We start from the raw sequence: 16,463 nt of genomic DNA, 5'->3' as shown, positions 1-16,463 counted from the left end.
CTTACTTATGAGAATAAATCTCCCAACCTCTGTTTGGGGTATGCAATTTTATATGCTACAACACTTATTCGTTTGAGGCCAACAGATTACCATCAATTCTCTCCTCTGCAATTACTTTTTGGCCAACAGCCAAATATTTTCTATTTGAGGATATTTGGGTGTGCGATATATATTCCAATTGTCTCAACTTCTTGCACCAAAATAGAACCCCAAAGAAAATTGAGAATTTATGTGGGATATGATTCTCTTTCTATAATGAGGTATCTTGAGATACAAACAGGAGATGTGTTTAAAACTCGATTTAGAGATTGTCATTTTGATAAATCAAAATTTCTAATATTAGGGAGAGAGAATAAGCTTCTTGAAATAGAACTTAATTAAAATGCATCATCCTTAATGCATTTAGATTCTCGATAAAGGTAATGTGAACTAGAAGTTCAAAAGATTATACATTTGTAAAGAATAGCAAATGAATTCCTGATGCATTTTTTGATACGAAAAGGATTACTAAATCCTATATACTAGCTGAAAATGCACAAATTCGAATTGATGTCTCAGTCGAACAAATAGCGACCGAAACAAATTCATGTTAGAAGCGTGCTAGGCCTGTCGATTCCAAAGACAAAAATTCTCGAAAAAGAAAAGAGATAAATATTATTCCTATTAAAAAAGATAAAGACATCGTAAAGATACTTGCAGTTGTCTAAAATTCTGATATAGTTTTGTCTCCAAAAGATGTTCAAGTACCTGAAAATTGTGAAAACGATAAGATTTCGATAGATTATGTCTTTACAGGAGAAAAATGGAACCGAAATAAAACAATTGTCAATGAAATATTTGCATATAATGTGGCATTACACATCATGCATGAAAGTAAGGATCTTGAGCGTCTTTACAGGAGAAAAATGGAACCGAAATAAAACAATTGTCAATGAAATACACATCATATAATGTGGCATTATACATCATGCATGAAAGTAAGGATCTTGAGCCAAGAACAGACGAAGAACGTCAACAAAGGAATGATTGGCCGAAATGAGAATAAGCTTTGAAGACTGAGTTTAACTCACTTGCAAAACGTGAAATCTTTGAACCTGTAGTCCGTACACTAGAAGATGTAAGACCTGTTACAGATGTGTATTTGTGGGAAAATAAAATAAGAAAAATGAAGTTTTATGCTGCAAAACTCGAGTTGTGGCGCAAGATTTTTCACAAAGGTCCAGTATAGATTATGAAAAAACAAGTAAATGTAATAACATTGCATTATTTGGTCAGTTTATTCACATACCATAAACTACATATGAATCTAATGGATGTGGTGATAGCCTATTTATATGGATCATTAGATTATGATATCTATATGAAAGTCCCTAAAGGTATAAAGATATCTAAACCATCCCATGAATATTCGCAGGGGTTATACTTAGTAAAATTGAAAAGATCTTTATATTTAAAGCAATTTGGACGAATGTGGTATAATCGTTTTAGTGAGTATCTGGCCAAAAACTGATTCAAGAATGATGATATCTACCCATGTGTTTTTATAAAGAAATCTGCATCTGAATTTATTATAATTGCTATGTACATTGGTGATTTAAATATCATTGGAATCCCTGAAGAGATTCCAACAATTATAAAAAATTCTAAAAGAAGAGTTTGAGATAAAAGATCTTGGAAAGAATAAATTTTGTCTTGGCTTGCAGATTGAGCATACAAAAAATGAGATCTTTATTCATCAAACAACATACACAAAAAACATCTTGAAGAGATTTTATATGGATAAGTCACATCTATTAAGTATCCCAATGATATTAAGATCTAGATGTGAAAAATGATTAATTCCATCCTAAAGAAGAAAATGAAGATATTCTTAGTTCTAAAGTACCATATCTCAGTGTCATTGGAGCACTAATAAATCTTGCTAATAATACACGACCTGACATATCATTTGTAGTGAATTTACTAGTAAGGTATAGTTTTCCAACCAAAAGACATTGGAATGAAATCAAACAAAATTTTTTATATCTTCATAGAATAGTTGATATGGGTTTGTTTTATCTATATGAATCTAAGTCACAATTAGTTGGCTATGCAGATGTTGGATACTTATCTGATTCACATAAAGGAAGATTTCAAGCAGGATACCTATTTACATATGGTAATACAGCTATATCATGGAGGTCCACGAAATAGACGATAGCAGCAACATCCTCTAATCATGCTAAAATACTAGCATTACATGAAGTAAGTTACGAGTGTTTTTGCCTCAAGAGTTTGATCAAATATATTCTATCATCATCTGGACTGATTAATCATAAGGATAGCTCCAACTGTTATGTCTAAAGATAATACAACATACATTGCTCAACTTAAAGGTGGATACATCAAAGGTAATAGAACAAAGCATATTTCTCCCAAATTCTTTTTCACTCATAATCTTCAAAATCAAGAGACAATTGATGTCCAACAGATCTGTTCAAGCGATAATCTGACAGATTTATTTACAAAGTCGCTTCCAAAATCCTCCTTTGAAAGATTGGTACATCAAATTTGGGATGCACCGATTTCAAGATATTAAATAATGTCGACAAAAGGGGGAGACTGTACTCTTTTTCCCTTGGTAAGATTTTTATCCCTATTGAATTTTTCTTGACAAGATTTTTAACGAAGCAGTCATAATCACAAAGGATATTCTACTCTTTTTTTTTACTAAAGTTTTTTTTTTTTTCACAGAGTTTTTCTTTAATAAGATTTTAACGAGACATATTTCTATATGGTCATCAAAGGAGAAATGTTATGATAAAGATGCATGAGGTAAATACCCATTAATAATTGAGCGGCTAACTTTTTCAAATGAAAAAGTTCAAATTATCAAGGCAAGACTGAAGTTAATTACATATGAAATTTTAATTTTTGTACGCCTATAAATAGAGAAGCCTGATATGAGGAATATTACACAGCAATAACAACAAACACTCTTCTCCTTTATATGCTATGGTGAATATTAATACTAGAGTTATCTATTTACACTTTTTTATTTTATATTTATTTTCTCTTTTCTATTATTTATTTCACAACAAAGAGAAGCCCATGGCTGCATTTGTTACTGGAAATCTGAAACAGAACAAAAATAATTTAAAAAAATAAGAAAGTTAAATAGATGATACCAACATATGGTCATTTTGAGTGACGCATACTTCTTCCCCTTAACTAGTAATCTTGGGCATGCAATCTCAATTGCTCAAACAAGATTATCTCCAGGATTATGATATCTATGGTTCTATCGCAAAAAATAAAGAGATGATGAGAGACACAACCAATTTAGACAAAAAAAGACAACTATGTCCGTGTCCTGTTACAAATTTTTCTTAGCTTTTTGTATACAAAATCTCGGGAAAAAAAAGTAATGAAGATAGAACTTTTCTGTCTAAATATATCCTAATTTTCGTCTCAAAGCATTTACCACACAACCTCACAATGATACTGGAATCAGTGGAATAAATCCTCTACGAAATTAAGTGCTAAATCAGTGATAGGTAAATCAATTTCTTTCTGTTCACTTCCCCTCTAATTACCTGAATCTTAGAAGTAAGCATACTAAAAGTTAGAACCATATCAATGGTAAGGAAAAAAAACTAAATGCATGATTGGATTAAGCTAAATAAAATATATTATACAGATATATGTAAAATGGCATAGTTTGCAGCAATACTGTTCTCAAAAGATTTCTCAAGTTGATATCCACAGACCAGAAGATGAATCTTACAAGTTCAATTGTAGTCATATAGCACAAGGGAATAATGCAAGTTGGAGAAAACAATAAGAAATTTCAAATTGGGTAAGGCAAGAACTTCCTGTACAAGACGACCAGCACAAACCATGAACGAACGTAGACATAAAAGACGATCAAGCAGCATTGTAATTCATAAGGGAGTGCTACCAGTTCTCCCTAACTATTTTTGATTTCTCGAGTATGAATTTTCCTTCCTTGTACTTCTGGGATGCTTCGTAAGCTTTTTCATACTTCCAACCCAAGACCTCACGGCAATCACCACAATAAACATCAGCAACGGTGTGAAGGCCAGTCATGAGATGCCTGTCTTCTTTTGGTCCTGTGACAACATTCATGGCATGGGAAAAAAGAAAAGCTCGGCCGTTTCTTCCCTAAGTTATATGAAAAGAATATCAGAACCTGATCAAGTAATGCTTTTGCAAGATGTAAAACCAAAGAAAAATGAAGTTGACATATCAAGGTCAACAGCGAGATTCCTATAGTTGGGATGCATATGAAGTCCAAATAAAAAAAAACAGATATCCCTCGAGCATAAGCATGAAAATGTATAGATAAATTCTATTTGTACATCACTTTGTGTGGACATAATACATGATAACCATTTGATGCGATGGAAAAGACAGTTGCAATAGAATTTAAAATAAACACAACCATGTTTTTGGCTGTAGATTGGAGATGTTGCAACGACATATCCAAGAACCATGTTCGTATATCATGGCTCGCTGTTGGCAATCACCGTGATATGAGGCTCAGCAAATGCCTCCCTACCACATTTGAAATGATGTTTTCAACAAAAAATCATACTTGCTATGATGATAACCAAACATCGAAATTCAATGCAATTGTCGTTTTCTGAACAGGCAAAATAATTGATTGTAAACAATGTCTTAAGCATTGCCAACCAGAATCGACATTATCACCATCAGTTTCACTCTATCACTGCTCAACAGACTACACTATAACAAGCATGAAAATGTTCAATTTACTTGGAGCAGTAATGCATCATGAAATTCATCAGTGCTGACATATAGAGTATGGATATATTCAATTATTTCTATGATTGAGAAATGTACATTGTCAACTGAACCACAGAATTCACAGGGTTCCAGTGATTCACTGCATTCCCAGAATATTTTCCACTCCTGAAATCACCTCACTCTGCCTATCCTTATCACAAAACATATTCTAGCAGTAATCATAACCCTAAATTAATAAAATCATCAAATTCAGCTACCACTGTACCTTTCAAATACCTTGAGTAGGTGGATAAGTGTTTGGATTGAAGGGGGAAAACAGAGTAAAGATAAGTGAAATAACATAAAGAGGATAGGCAGTTGCAGATGGAGAAATTTCACAAAGCCGCAGTAAAATTCACATCTAAGATATAAGAATAAGTAACATTCCCATCAAAATCCTGGTCCCCCAAAAAATAAAGATAGCAAAGCAGAAAAAAGGGATGAGAAAGAGAAAGGAAGAAAAGAAAAGAAAAGAAAAAGAGAGAAAAAAGGGTGTTTCTTCACCTGAAAAGCCTTAGAAATGATATCATCATGGAGTGACACATGGTTTCTACAATTACAGCAACTGTACAAGCGAGGCCCTATCAGTTCCGCCATGAAATTGGTACAGAATTTTCAGATCAAATACCTCACTGCTCCAAAATTCAAACCAAATCTCAGTTACCCCAAGATGGAAAGGTTAAACCTTTATATTGCAATTGAATCAGATACAGAAAAAAAAGTTAGAGCTGATGAAACTCGAAAGTTGTTTACCTGCAATATGCTAAGTGATGATGACACAAAACTCTGCAATATTAAGATAAGAATCACAATTTAAATTCAATTAAATTAAAAAGGCGTTAGCGTGAAGGAGTAGGCTAGGATTAATTGATCACAAAGCTGAGTGAAGATTCCCAATTTAAGAGTCTAGAAAAAGAAGAGAGATATGTGGCCATCAGATAAAGACAGAGCCTTTTAATTTAAGGGCTAAAAATGCATAGTAACTATTGTGAAGAATATTAATGTGTTTTCGTATTATGATGCCCCATTTGATTTGAGTTAAAAATGTACTTGATCACTGATCAGAATTCACAACCCTGTGGCCACGGAACTAACATTAAAAAAAAACATGGGGGTCGATGAGGACTGAGCCAGAAAAATCAAACTTGGATTTGTCCATATAATAATAATAATAATAATAATAATAATAATAATAATAAAACAGGCACGGGATGATAAATGTATGTGGAATGGTAAATCAGGAATTATTCGTTGCTTAAGAATGAAATGGGGGTTAAGTCAAGGCAATGATAAGTATCGGAAACTGTCAAACATTTATAATAGATAGAAATAAATAAATAAATAGAAAGAGGAGCGAAAGATGAGAAGGAAGCTGTCATTGTTGCAAGAGATGAGTCACTAAGATTGTGGGGTATGCAACTCAAATACTATACAATGTAGACTCAGGTTCTGACTGTGATTTGGTATTTTAATTTTTTTAACAATTTTTATTTTCTCCTTTTTGGTTGAAATTTATTATTTGAGACTTGAGAGAGTTGAGTTAGGTGGTGGTGGTAGTGGTGGCATGAAATCTACGCTGGCGAAGTGACATGTATCCATGGGCGTGCCAAATTTTACAATTGTTTTTTGTGGACAAAGTTTCTCAACAATATTTTGGGCCAAAAAAAAGAAATGCTATCTTCAATTTGTTTTTGGTTGACTTGACAAAGGAAACAGAAACAAAAACAAAAAAAGAAAAGAAAGCACACAAGACTGGAAGAAGGAACCAGTCTGATTCTGCTCTAATGATCACATCAAGTTCCTCTCTTAGAGATAACCATTCAGTATAATCAAACGTCCTTCGAGCTCCTCGCTTAGCCATCCAATTCGCAATGCTATTAGCTTCACGATGTACCGGATCAAAGTAGACTTCCCAATTGTTAGAGATAAGTTCTTGAATTTTTATCACAAGGTCTCTCTCTCCTGTTTGAGCAGGATATTGATCGATTTGAAGGAGGTACACCTCTAAATAATCAATTTCACACACCACCTGCTTAATGCCATAATTTCATACCCTTCCAAAGAGCCAAAAGCTCACACGAGAATACTCCACTCCGGCACAGTCCTAAGGCAACCTTTAACCCAGTTTTCTTTAGAATCTCTAAAAACACAACCAAACCTTGCTATAGTCCAGCATGACCAACACTGGCGTCACTATTCAACTTGAAAAAAGTTTGACGGAGGAAGTGTCCAAATTCCAAATCTTCTTTTGCATCTCAGGAACAAAAAGCATTTTCTTTGTCACAATGCTTTAAAACTCACGCCGTTTTCTTATTCTTAGCAAGAAAAATCACCTTGTTAACCGCCCAAGCCTCATCTGGAACAAAAATATCATTGCATTGATCCCGTCAAATCTACCACAAACCAGAAACGTCAAGATAACAGTTCTCACTCATAGCCTTTCGAATCCAACCTCTAAGAAAACTTAATTAGCATTTCGCAGTAAGGAAGGATCAAGATTATTTCCACACCGCCTTAGCTTTGCCATAATATCTAATGCAATGAGCAACTAATTCCGCCCCTTCGTGACACCTGGGACAAATCTCATTAATTGCCAAGCCGCACTTATGACGAAAGCTTTGAGTCGGAAGAGCATCATGGAGACACAGCCAAATGAGGAATTTGGTCTTTTCTGAAATCTTAGATTTCCACACCAAATCCCAATTTAGATAATCTCTCCATTAAAAGTGCTACTTAGCTAGCCAAGAATAACCATCCTGAATACTATACACCCCGTTAATTGGAAAAAAAAAAATTGAGAAGATCTATTCCCATACATTATAGGGTAACTGCAGAAGGTAAGTTTGTTTAAGACAGCTAAATACTGAAAGGGTGCAAATTTGAGCTACCAGCGTCTCTATCTAACTCTATATAAGGAAGCAATTGCATTCTTTACAAATCAGAAAAGAGAACGCCTCTCCTGAGCTGCTTTAGTGTAGATTTAAGAATTTGCAAATATCTCCTTCCAATGATTCAAAATCTCCTTTCATTACTCTTAAACAAATGGACAAAACTTTTGCACTTTCAACACGCAGAAACAGTGTGGATTCCATACCTGAAATCTACGTAAAAGGAGTACTGTGTAACAAAATTCTTTTCTTTTCTTTTTTTTTTAACTGTTTACACCGGTATAATAGATTAGTGGCCAAGCACATTTATGATGGACTCTAAAATCAGATCATAGACCCAGAAAATGAGAGCTCGTCCATCGTTGGTGGTATACAGCTCTTACAGCATCTTCAATCGAGTCGCTCCATCTACATAAATATTCAAATCAGTGCAAATATACAATATCAAGCACTTAGTAGAGGATTCAAAATTTGGGCAAAAGAAGAAATGCATGGAAATTTGATTGGCTTTTCAATGTAACACCAAAAAGTTCTATTTGTTCAAATCAACATAAGAAAGAGAAATAAGAAAAGCGTTGTTTTTTATTGCGATGTCAAAGAACAAAGATATGAGAACTACATGAATTACTATGGAATATGACAGGAGGAAAACATGTATCATTCAATACCTTCCAAAGACCGTCATTGAGATAATGCAGGTTGTCAACCCCAATTCCCTTGTTGATTGCTTTTCTGAAACCATGAAAGTAATTTAACTTCGTGAGTGGAACAATAACCAGGGAAGGCTTGCAACTCCAATTCCCTGATTTTATACCAGACACGTCATAACATCACTTTGTTTCTGCATTGACTTCCTTTAGTAAGTTTTATTCCTTGATCAGAAGCAAAAATGCTGAGACATAGATGCAAGCAACATTGATATTATAAGCAATGAAGGTATAAACATAGTCTTCAGGTGAGCTAGTTCCAGTAACACACCATATACCAAGATCTAGGTTTTTCTTTCACGTCAATTTTTTCCCTGAATCATTTATGGCAGAGTTATTGACAACTAGAAATTCTAACAGATACCATGTTTATCAATTAAGTGGTGATTCATTCAGTCCATTCTTCACTAGTTAACATGCTAATGGTGTTTTCACCAACTTACATGAAGACATTATTAGCTAATACGAACAGGCTGAATACATAACTTTATATTAACTTAAAAGAAGGAACCTCTGGCAGAGTTTGAATAGTTGGGCCAAAAGAATAATTTATTTCAGTCAGCATGTCCCATGTAATAAGAGATAAGGCAAGCTTCTTACATGTCTTTTGCTGACATTTTTGTAAAGCCAATAGCAAGAGCATGCTGTTTCCCTTCAGCCATAACAGCCTGAGACCAGATAAATGCATGATATACCAATAGTATAAATACACCACGACCAAATGCAAACTTTGTGTATAACAATTAGTTAAGAAAAAGTTGTCAGTACCACAGGACTTTCTGCCTCCACTTCCTCATCCAAAGCACCACCAGGAGACGTAAGGCCAGGGCACATTATGTTTGCACCCGACAACACAAATCTTATTGCACCACGGTCAACTTGTAGTTTCTTCATTATATTTGGATCTGTAAAATCAAAAGCAATAATACAATTCATATGAAATATAAGTGATGAACACTTGCAAAACTTTATAGCAATTCAGAATTTCCGTTCATTACTCCTCTAACATTATATGCATAGAAGAAGCCAATAAACCATGTCATTGAATGTTTTCCTTTATTCTGCTGCTGTAATACAAATCAATCCCAACCACCAAATTTCCACTGCCATGCTTAAGAAACTGATGCAAAAGTTAAATCCGACTAATGTCTAATCACCATTTTTATTTGAGCTCTGTACCAATTTCTATACAAAGTTAAATCTATGTCACACAATCATTGGTAAGCTTCATAACTGTTTTGATTGGATACACACGCAATATATAACCATGGAAGATAACCAGTCAAATCACTCACTGGAATGCAATGAAAATTATTCATCAACTTGCACGTTTATTCAAGAAGAAAGAGTATAGACAAGTTAAAATTAGAGGAAACACATATATGAACTTACATTGATGGAGAAGTCGCAATGTGGGCATGTATGGTCCATCCCGGACACTGAAAAACAAAGGCACATTGTTCACTAGCACCAGATTCAGATGGTTCTGACTAGAGCAGGAGCAAGAAAAATCAAGCAGTTAGCACTTAACAACCATAAAATTTGTGAAACAACGAAACGCACAATCAAAAATAAATAAATAACAAACCATTTAGCAACTATAAGAGGGGACTTCTTAGGAAGTATATCATCCAATACTGGTTCCAAACCAGGATACTACAAAGGGGTAACTGAAGTCAGTGCCATAAATAACATAAGAGTGCAACGACAAGATAAATTCATACTTTGTTGGATTTGTTATGTCAAGGTTAAAATTTACAACAAAAAACTAAACCCAAAAAAGGAATTTCACCTCCTCTGCGATACTTTGTCGAATTTTTCGTTGAACAGAGGCCTTCACTTGATTCTGAGCAGACACATCCTCAAACGAAAATCTGAAAATGAACACAAAAAAAAAAGAGGTTCTTTATGATTTTTTTTTAAGCAGTTAAATCTGAATGTATATAGGCAGAGACACATAACAGCTTGAATTCAGGGAACGAAAAAGTGAGAATCTGATTCAGAGGGTTTCGTGTGGTTCCGATTAAGGCACCATGCAATTATTATTAACAAAACCCGAACAAATAATAGGAAAGGAAATTAGAAATTGAAAACCGAAATTAAAAAGAAAAAAAAAGGAGGAGGAGGAGGAACGGCATGAGAATCTAGATAGTAATATTGAGTAGATATCGGTGTAGGCAAGCATGTGTTTGGAGCGTACTTTTTGAACATCTTTGTTGAGGTTTTCAAGTGTGATGTGAAGAATGAAGCGAGTTTGATCGATGAGAATGCCACTCAGAAAGCTACACACTGACCACTGCAGACACTCGGGAAGAAGAGATGCAAACGCAACTCAATTGTCGATGGGCCTAACCCTACTTTTTACTCATATTTTGGGCCTCATCTGGCTCAAAAAAAAAATTGGATGCCTATTTTTTAAGAAGAAGAATGCTAGCCCAGTAAGTTTTGTAATTTATAACCATTCATTAGTTTTTATTGGTGTTTTTAATAATATGAGATTTCATCTAATTGTGTGAGATTATTCACTTTTCTTTTACTAATTAAGTGCTGGTTAGATTTTAATAAAAATGCTGACTCACTGAACTTTCTCTTTTAAGATATTGCATATTTACAACCATTTAAGTTTTTCCATAATTTTCATTCATGCATAAAGAGTATAGTATTACATAGGATGAAATGTTGCATAAATATTCAAGTATGAAAAGAATATGAATGATTAAGAAGGGTTCCCTAAAAATAAGAAGATTGTTTATCAAGTAGACCTAATTGAGCAAGGCCTTTAGCTGCAAGACTTTTCAAACGGCTGTCTTTGCTCTGAGTTATGTCCACCAAGGGCATTGTGGCCATAGCCTTATACTTATTTCTCACTTCATCAAGTTGAAAGATTTGGCCTAATGCTGTTAGAGTTTTTTCCTGCAACCTTGAAGCTGGAACACTCAAGAGCTTTATCATTGGTGCAACAGCGTTTGCATCCACCAGCACCTTACTTCCACTATGTTGTGTTTGGCCGTCAAGCAAAGTCATTAGAGCATCTAAAGATGCTTCGCATGTTCCAACGTCTTGTTCCGAGAGCATCCGCACAAGGGGCTCCAAGGCCTTGCCTTGTAACATGCAGAATGAAGACTCTATCGTACATGTACCTAGATGTGCTGGGCACCCTATTTCCTGTGCTGTGAAGCACCGTTTCAAAACGCTCGCCTTCTTTATCGGCTTGCTCAAGCAGTATGAACTTTCAGAAAGCTGCTTCATCGAAATAGCTGCCTTCTGTTTTGAAAGAGGTGTTCCAGAAGCCAGCAATTGCACCAACACCGGGATCATGCCTGCTTCAGCTACTCTCTTCTGCCACTCTGGATTTGCCGACACAGTAAATCGACCAAGGGCTTGGACAGAATTCTCTGTCACTTGCTTTCTGTGTGAGGCATGTTTATGCTGATCTTTGAGGCATGCTGAAATTGTTTGAAGTGCCCCAGAATCCAGAAGCCACTCGGTTATGTGTGTCTCCTGTGGTAGTCTAGAGATGATGCCGATAGCAGCAACCATCTCTTCAGCGTCATCAGAAGCTTGGATGATGTTCATCAAAACCTTAATGAACCTTTCAGTTATGTGTGATGAGATATTCCTGTGGTCACCATCTTCTGTCAAGCAATAACAAAGCTTCAAGGCATTCACCCGAACTGCGTGGGTGTTAAGCTCTACCAACTGGACCAATACTTTAGCAGCCGAGATCTGCATTGATTGGAACAATGCAACTCGTTATTAAACAATTAATGAATGAAAATTGTTTGACATATCAAAGTAGAGACCTGTCTCAACCACATTCTGATGGTGAAGCCGGAGAGAGACTGGCATAGTGCCTGAAAGGCTTTGAGAATCATGTTTTGTACATCAAGTTCTGTCAAAGAAACCAGAGAGAAGAATTTATATACTTGTTCCTCTGAATCAAGCAACAATACACGTTCCTCTTCAGCTTGTTGGTGGGTGGTTGATATGGCAAGATGCATTATTGTTGCAACGATCAGTTCCTGCAGAGCAGGTGACTGTAAACTATGAGAGTATAGCAACTCTAATAGCTGTTGAGTAACACCTTGCTTAATCATCACCATGCCATTCTCCAGCAAACTTGACAGCTTAAGTAAACACTTTACAACCACTTTCTTGATTTCCACATCATTTTCCAAGAGCAGTCCAAGAAGAGGTCTCACTGCCCCATCTTTAACTAAGGACAATTTATTCTGCTCAGTCAATTCGATTTCGGACACGGTTTCGGCCATGAGTATTCTCACATTCTTTGCTCCTACAAGTGATGGAGATTAGGAAAGCAAGACAAACAATAAACATAACAGAAATTCATGGAATACCTGTGGAAAGATTCAGTAGCAAAGGCTTAAGATAATTTGCCTTTGCCATCTCTATAACATTTTGGTCAAGGAAAGACAGGTTCTCCAGAAGCTCATGTGCAATTTTGGCTGCTTCGACGTCATCACTATTTAACATTGTCACTATTAGAAGTATGCCTCCTTGAACGTTTCCTATGAGTTGAAGCAAGGTGTTAGTTTTGGATAACTCCAAAAGCAACTTCAATGCTAGTTTGCTTTCCTCAATTTGACGCGCAAGCGAGTGAACAATCGATCGAAGTGCACCATCCACTTTTGCAATGCCTTGCTGCCATAAACAAGTGTTTGTTAGTTACTAGTTAGTCTCTTATACGCAAAACTCAAGATTGTGCTCTTTAGAGTTAACACTTAACACACCTTGTTGTCTGTGTCATCCTTTGCAAGCAAAGACAGTATGAGCAGAACACGCTTCCTTATTTCACGATTTCTAGAACCAAGAAGTCCAATAAGAAGAGCCATGTAATTCTCCATTTTCAACCACTCTAGGTGTATCTGTCTCTCTAAGCATAAATCCTGCAGCTTGTCTAAGGATTCAAGCACTTGCTCTTGTTCATTTGTTTCAAGCAGGGACTTGATGGTAGAAATGGTGATGATTGTATTCCTGTCCTTCCACTCTTGAATAGAGTGGCGAAGAGTCTTATTGGGCCTTAAGATTCGAGTGTCGAGGGGCAACATGGTCAATGGACAGAGAGTGTTCCCTTGGGAGAACCACCTTTGTATTGCACTTCTCTCGAATGTCTTGCGAGAGGAAGTTTCAACAGGGTCCAGCATAATATCTCCAGAGATTGGGCAGTAAAATGAATGCAGAGGCTCTAAAGGGGTCCTGCCCAAAGAATTTCGCTTTTCAAAGTACCTAATTTCTTTCTCTTGCACTGAGGTTATCAAATCAGCCCTTTCAAGCACTGCAATAAGCTTCTCCATGCGAAGAGCTTCTGCCACATCTTTCCTGGACCGTGCACTTTCCATTTCGCGTTTCAACTCTTGGAATTCTCTCTTCAACGCATCACTCTCCTTCGGGACACCCATGGCATCTGCAATACAACACAACAACTCATTCGCATACGTTCCATCCAAATTCCTCTCTTGTATCGCACCCTCAACTTTTTCCAAAACTTGTTCATCTTCATCTTCATACTCCACATCTAACATCTCGCTTATATCTTTGCTTGCAAGAGGAATCAGCCTCAGGGCTCGCCTTATTTCTTCTCCGCAACATTTCAAACGTGCAACCATCCTTCTCGAATTCATCAAAACATAAATCTTACTTCTACCGTGCCCATCAAAAACCAGCTGCTTAGCAACCGTAATAGCTTGGTTGAGAACATCCAAGGCATTTTTCAAGCTCTCAGGATTCTCTATATCCTCTATTGGTAAAGACTTCAAAATAGAAGAGATCTTCTCCAACTGACTCGAGAACTTGTTGAAATTTTCCTTCTGAATCACAACCTCATTCGCTACTTTGACAGTATCAAATATATTTAAGACCACCTGGGAAATCAATTCAGCCGCTATTGCATCACTCATTTTACTTCGGATAAAGATAAACTTCAGTTTTGATCAAAATTCAAAACTCATTTTCTTCCAATCAATCTAGCATGAAGAGATGTAGAAACCTGACAAAAATGTGAATACTTGATTAATTCTTTTTATCTGTAATTCTGTACCTCAGACAGTATATATAGGTTTTCATCCGATCAAAAGATTTAAGATATAAAGTTGAAGTTCAGTTATGACATATCTTCATTGACACAAATGAACGGAAAATCAAATAATATTGAACATAAACACACGAAACGAATTCAGGCTTCACTTCCAATTCCCATATGTAGTGCTTAGAATGAAGCTTGGATTCTCAGAAATTGTAAGGTAAGGAACATTAGTTAAAAAAAAAAAAAAATACACAGACACACACAAATGCACACCAAAAAGGTCATTCCCTAACTCTGTGGCATTGAAAACAAAATCAAAGATTGAAGACAATTGGAATATAGATACTATAATATATCCTCAGCCATCAAATCCAGCAACTTTAATCTATGTGATTATTATGCTACATGCTACAAAGTATAGCTTCAGAAACCAGAGAGATGCAGGAACATACCTGAGTCTTCCCAGAACTTTCCCGGAAAACAAAAAAGAGGTAAAATAAACAAAATCAAAGAAAAATGAAATTGTGATAGAAAAATCATCTGTCCCTACTTAGACCGAGAACTGAGGGGAAAAAATTGAAGACAGTTGATTATGGAGAAAACTAAGCCCTGAATTGAAGAAACCATCCTCTCCATGACTGTTGACTCAGTCGGTTTAGTTGACTCAGACTCCTAGTCGTTACTTCCAAGTTGCAACGACCAAAACTAATTACTTTTCTAATTAAAATTACAATTCAATTTTGATAAATGACAAATAAAATAGTTCTACACATTACTATATTAAAAAAAAAAAAAAACTATTTTTTACGTCTATCAGGTTAATATTTTTTTTAGACGTCGAAGTCCAAGGCTGCAGTGTGGAACACGCAAAAGTGGCGCCAAATGCAATAACGGTGATTGTGAAACCCAAAACCCCCTCCATTTCCTAATTACTACCTAGAATCATATGTTATCATGCATGCATTAATTTGGCGTTTCATGTTGTCCTCTTTCGTAAAAAGGAAATGGAAACGGTTAAGTTTAGCTTGATTTTGGATTTTATAAATGATGACAAATATTTTTTGGGTTAAAACTCAAATATGTTTAATGTGTACTAAGTAATGCAAGCCCAATCAAATGTTGCTTTAAGCCATTTTAGTAATGCTTGAGTAACTTAAAGTATGACAAGGTCCAACACTTAAGCTCATTATTTTCTATCACAGCTAAAAGAATGCAGTTCATTTGTTTCTTGGTGTTTCAAGAAAATAAACGAGCCCAAAGCTCCTTTTCATAGCACCGCTCAGCATATAAGAGGTAATGTATTTGCTAAATAAAATGTGAGGACAGCTAGACAAAGCAAGGACAAGTATTGCTCAAATAAAGTAAGAAGGACACAAGGACACTCCACTAACCCAAGGGCATCAGCAAAGTACTATTTGGATCATGGTTGAGCAAAACACAAATCTGCAAAGAATAGTAGCATCAAGAGAAATGGAGCAAAATGAAAAAGGAGTGCATGCCAAAGAAGAAAGCAAAAAAAAGACAACAGAGGTGGTGGACGGGCTCCTCAACCAGCAAAGTTAGTGGAGCATGATGAAGAAGGACCGCATGCCAGCTGAGACAGCTCCAACGGGCAGCTGGGACAAGGAAATAGAAGAGACAAAATTGAAGGCAAGTTGAAGATATATATAACCAACCTCATTCCAACATTTGGAGACAAGAAAAAGAGAGCAAAAACTCAGAGCATCATCTCAACTATTGAGCTGAAATCTTTTTCTTCTACTGAAGCTTAATTTCTGATTTTCATTGTTATGGCTGTCTTGTGTCATTTTCTGTATTGAGAAAAAGGCTAATCATGTGAGTTGTAAAGTCAAGAGAGAAAAGGCAAGAGTGATACAAAAAAGAGCCAATGAATTCTTGTGTAATTGGGTTGTAGAACTAGGATTAGTTCTCCTTGCCAAGTTGGGTTAGCACTTGGTGAGTTTGAATCTGTCAAGATTTTCCTTCCGAATTGGGAAAGCGCTTTGGGTGCTAAGC

At 35.8% G+C, this 16,463-nt stretch overlaps 3 protein-coding genes across 7 annotated transcripts; all 3 read right to left on the bottom strand.

Annotated features, from left to right (window-relative positions):
• Positions 1–3,652: 3,652 nt before the first annotated feature.
• On the bottom strand, positions 3,653–6,097 carry LOC112764029 (protein yippee-like At4g27745). 2 transcript variants are annotated; one of them, XM_025809545.2, is made up of 3 exons: positions 5,563–6,097; positions 5,314–5,441; positions 3,653–4,164 (listed from the first exon to the last, which is right to left on the bottom strand). In XM_025809545.2, the coding sequence occupies exons 2-3, from the start codon at positions 5,404–5,406 to the stop codon at positions 3,937–3,939; spliced, it is 321 nt and encodes a 106-aa protein (XP_025665330.1). In that variant the 5' UTR covers positions 5,407–5,441; positions 5,563–6,097; the 3' UTR covers positions 3,653–3,936. The 2 variants fall into 2 exon arrangements, with proteins under 2 accessions (XP_025665330.1, XP_025665331.1); XM_025809546.3 differs by having other exon boundaries at positions 5,314–5,444; positions 5,563–5,798.
• Positions 6,098–7,817: 1,720 nt separating this feature from the next.
• LOC112764027 (uncharacterized) lies at positions 7,818–10,788 on the bottom strand. 4 transcript variants are annotated; one of them, XR_003182981.3, is made up of 8 exons: positions 10,605–10,748; positions 10,197–10,278; positions 9,993–10,060; positions 9,797–9,894; positions 9,173–9,309; positions 9,005–9,072; positions 8,366–8,589; positions 7,818–8,105 (listed from the first exon to the last, which is right to left on the bottom strand). XR_003182981.3 is itself a non-coding variant. In XM_025809543.3 (8 exons), the coding sequence occupies exons 1-8, from the start codon at positions 10,613–10,615 to the stop codon at positions 8,088–8,090; spliced, it is 546 nt and encodes a 181-aa protein (XP_025665328.1). In that variant the 5' UTR covers positions 10,616–10,788; the 3' UTR covers positions 7,818–8,087. The 4 variants fall into 4 exon arrangements, 2 of the variants coding, with proteins under 2 accessions (XP_025665328.1, XP_025665329.1); XR_011875619.1 differs by having other exon boundaries at positions 9,797–9,843; positions 10,605–10,745; XM_025809543.3 differs by having other exon boundaries at positions 8,366–8,429; positions 10,605–10,788.
• A 223-nt stretch (positions 10,789–11,011) lies between these two features.
• LOC112766496 (U-box domain-containing protein 24) lies at positions 11,012–15,348 on the bottom strand. The gene is made up of 5 exons (XM_025812393.3): positions 14,900–15,348; positions 13,156–14,411; positions 12,763–13,066; positions 12,208–12,698; positions 11,012–12,130 (listed from the first exon to the last, which is right to left on the bottom strand). Exons 2-5 carry the CDS (start codon positions 14,320–14,322, stop codon positions 11,135–11,137), a joined length of 2,958 nt encoding a protein of 985 aa, XP_025668178.1. The 5' UTR covers positions 14,323–14,411; positions 14,900–15,348; the 3' UTR covers positions 11,012–11,134.
• Between the last annotated feature and the right edge of the window lie 1,115 nt (positions 15,349–16,463).

The sequence above is a fragment of the Arachis hypogaea genome, chromosome 17 (assembly GCF_003086295.3).
Source record: "Arachis hypogaea cultivar Tifrunner chromosome 17, arahy.Tifrunner.gnm2.J5K5, whole genome shotgun sequence".
NCBI lineage: Eukaryota > Viridiplantae > Streptophyta > Magnoliopsida > Fabales > Fabaceae > Arachis > Arachis hypogaea.
This window is presented reverse-complemented; position numbering and strand designations above follow the sequence as displayed.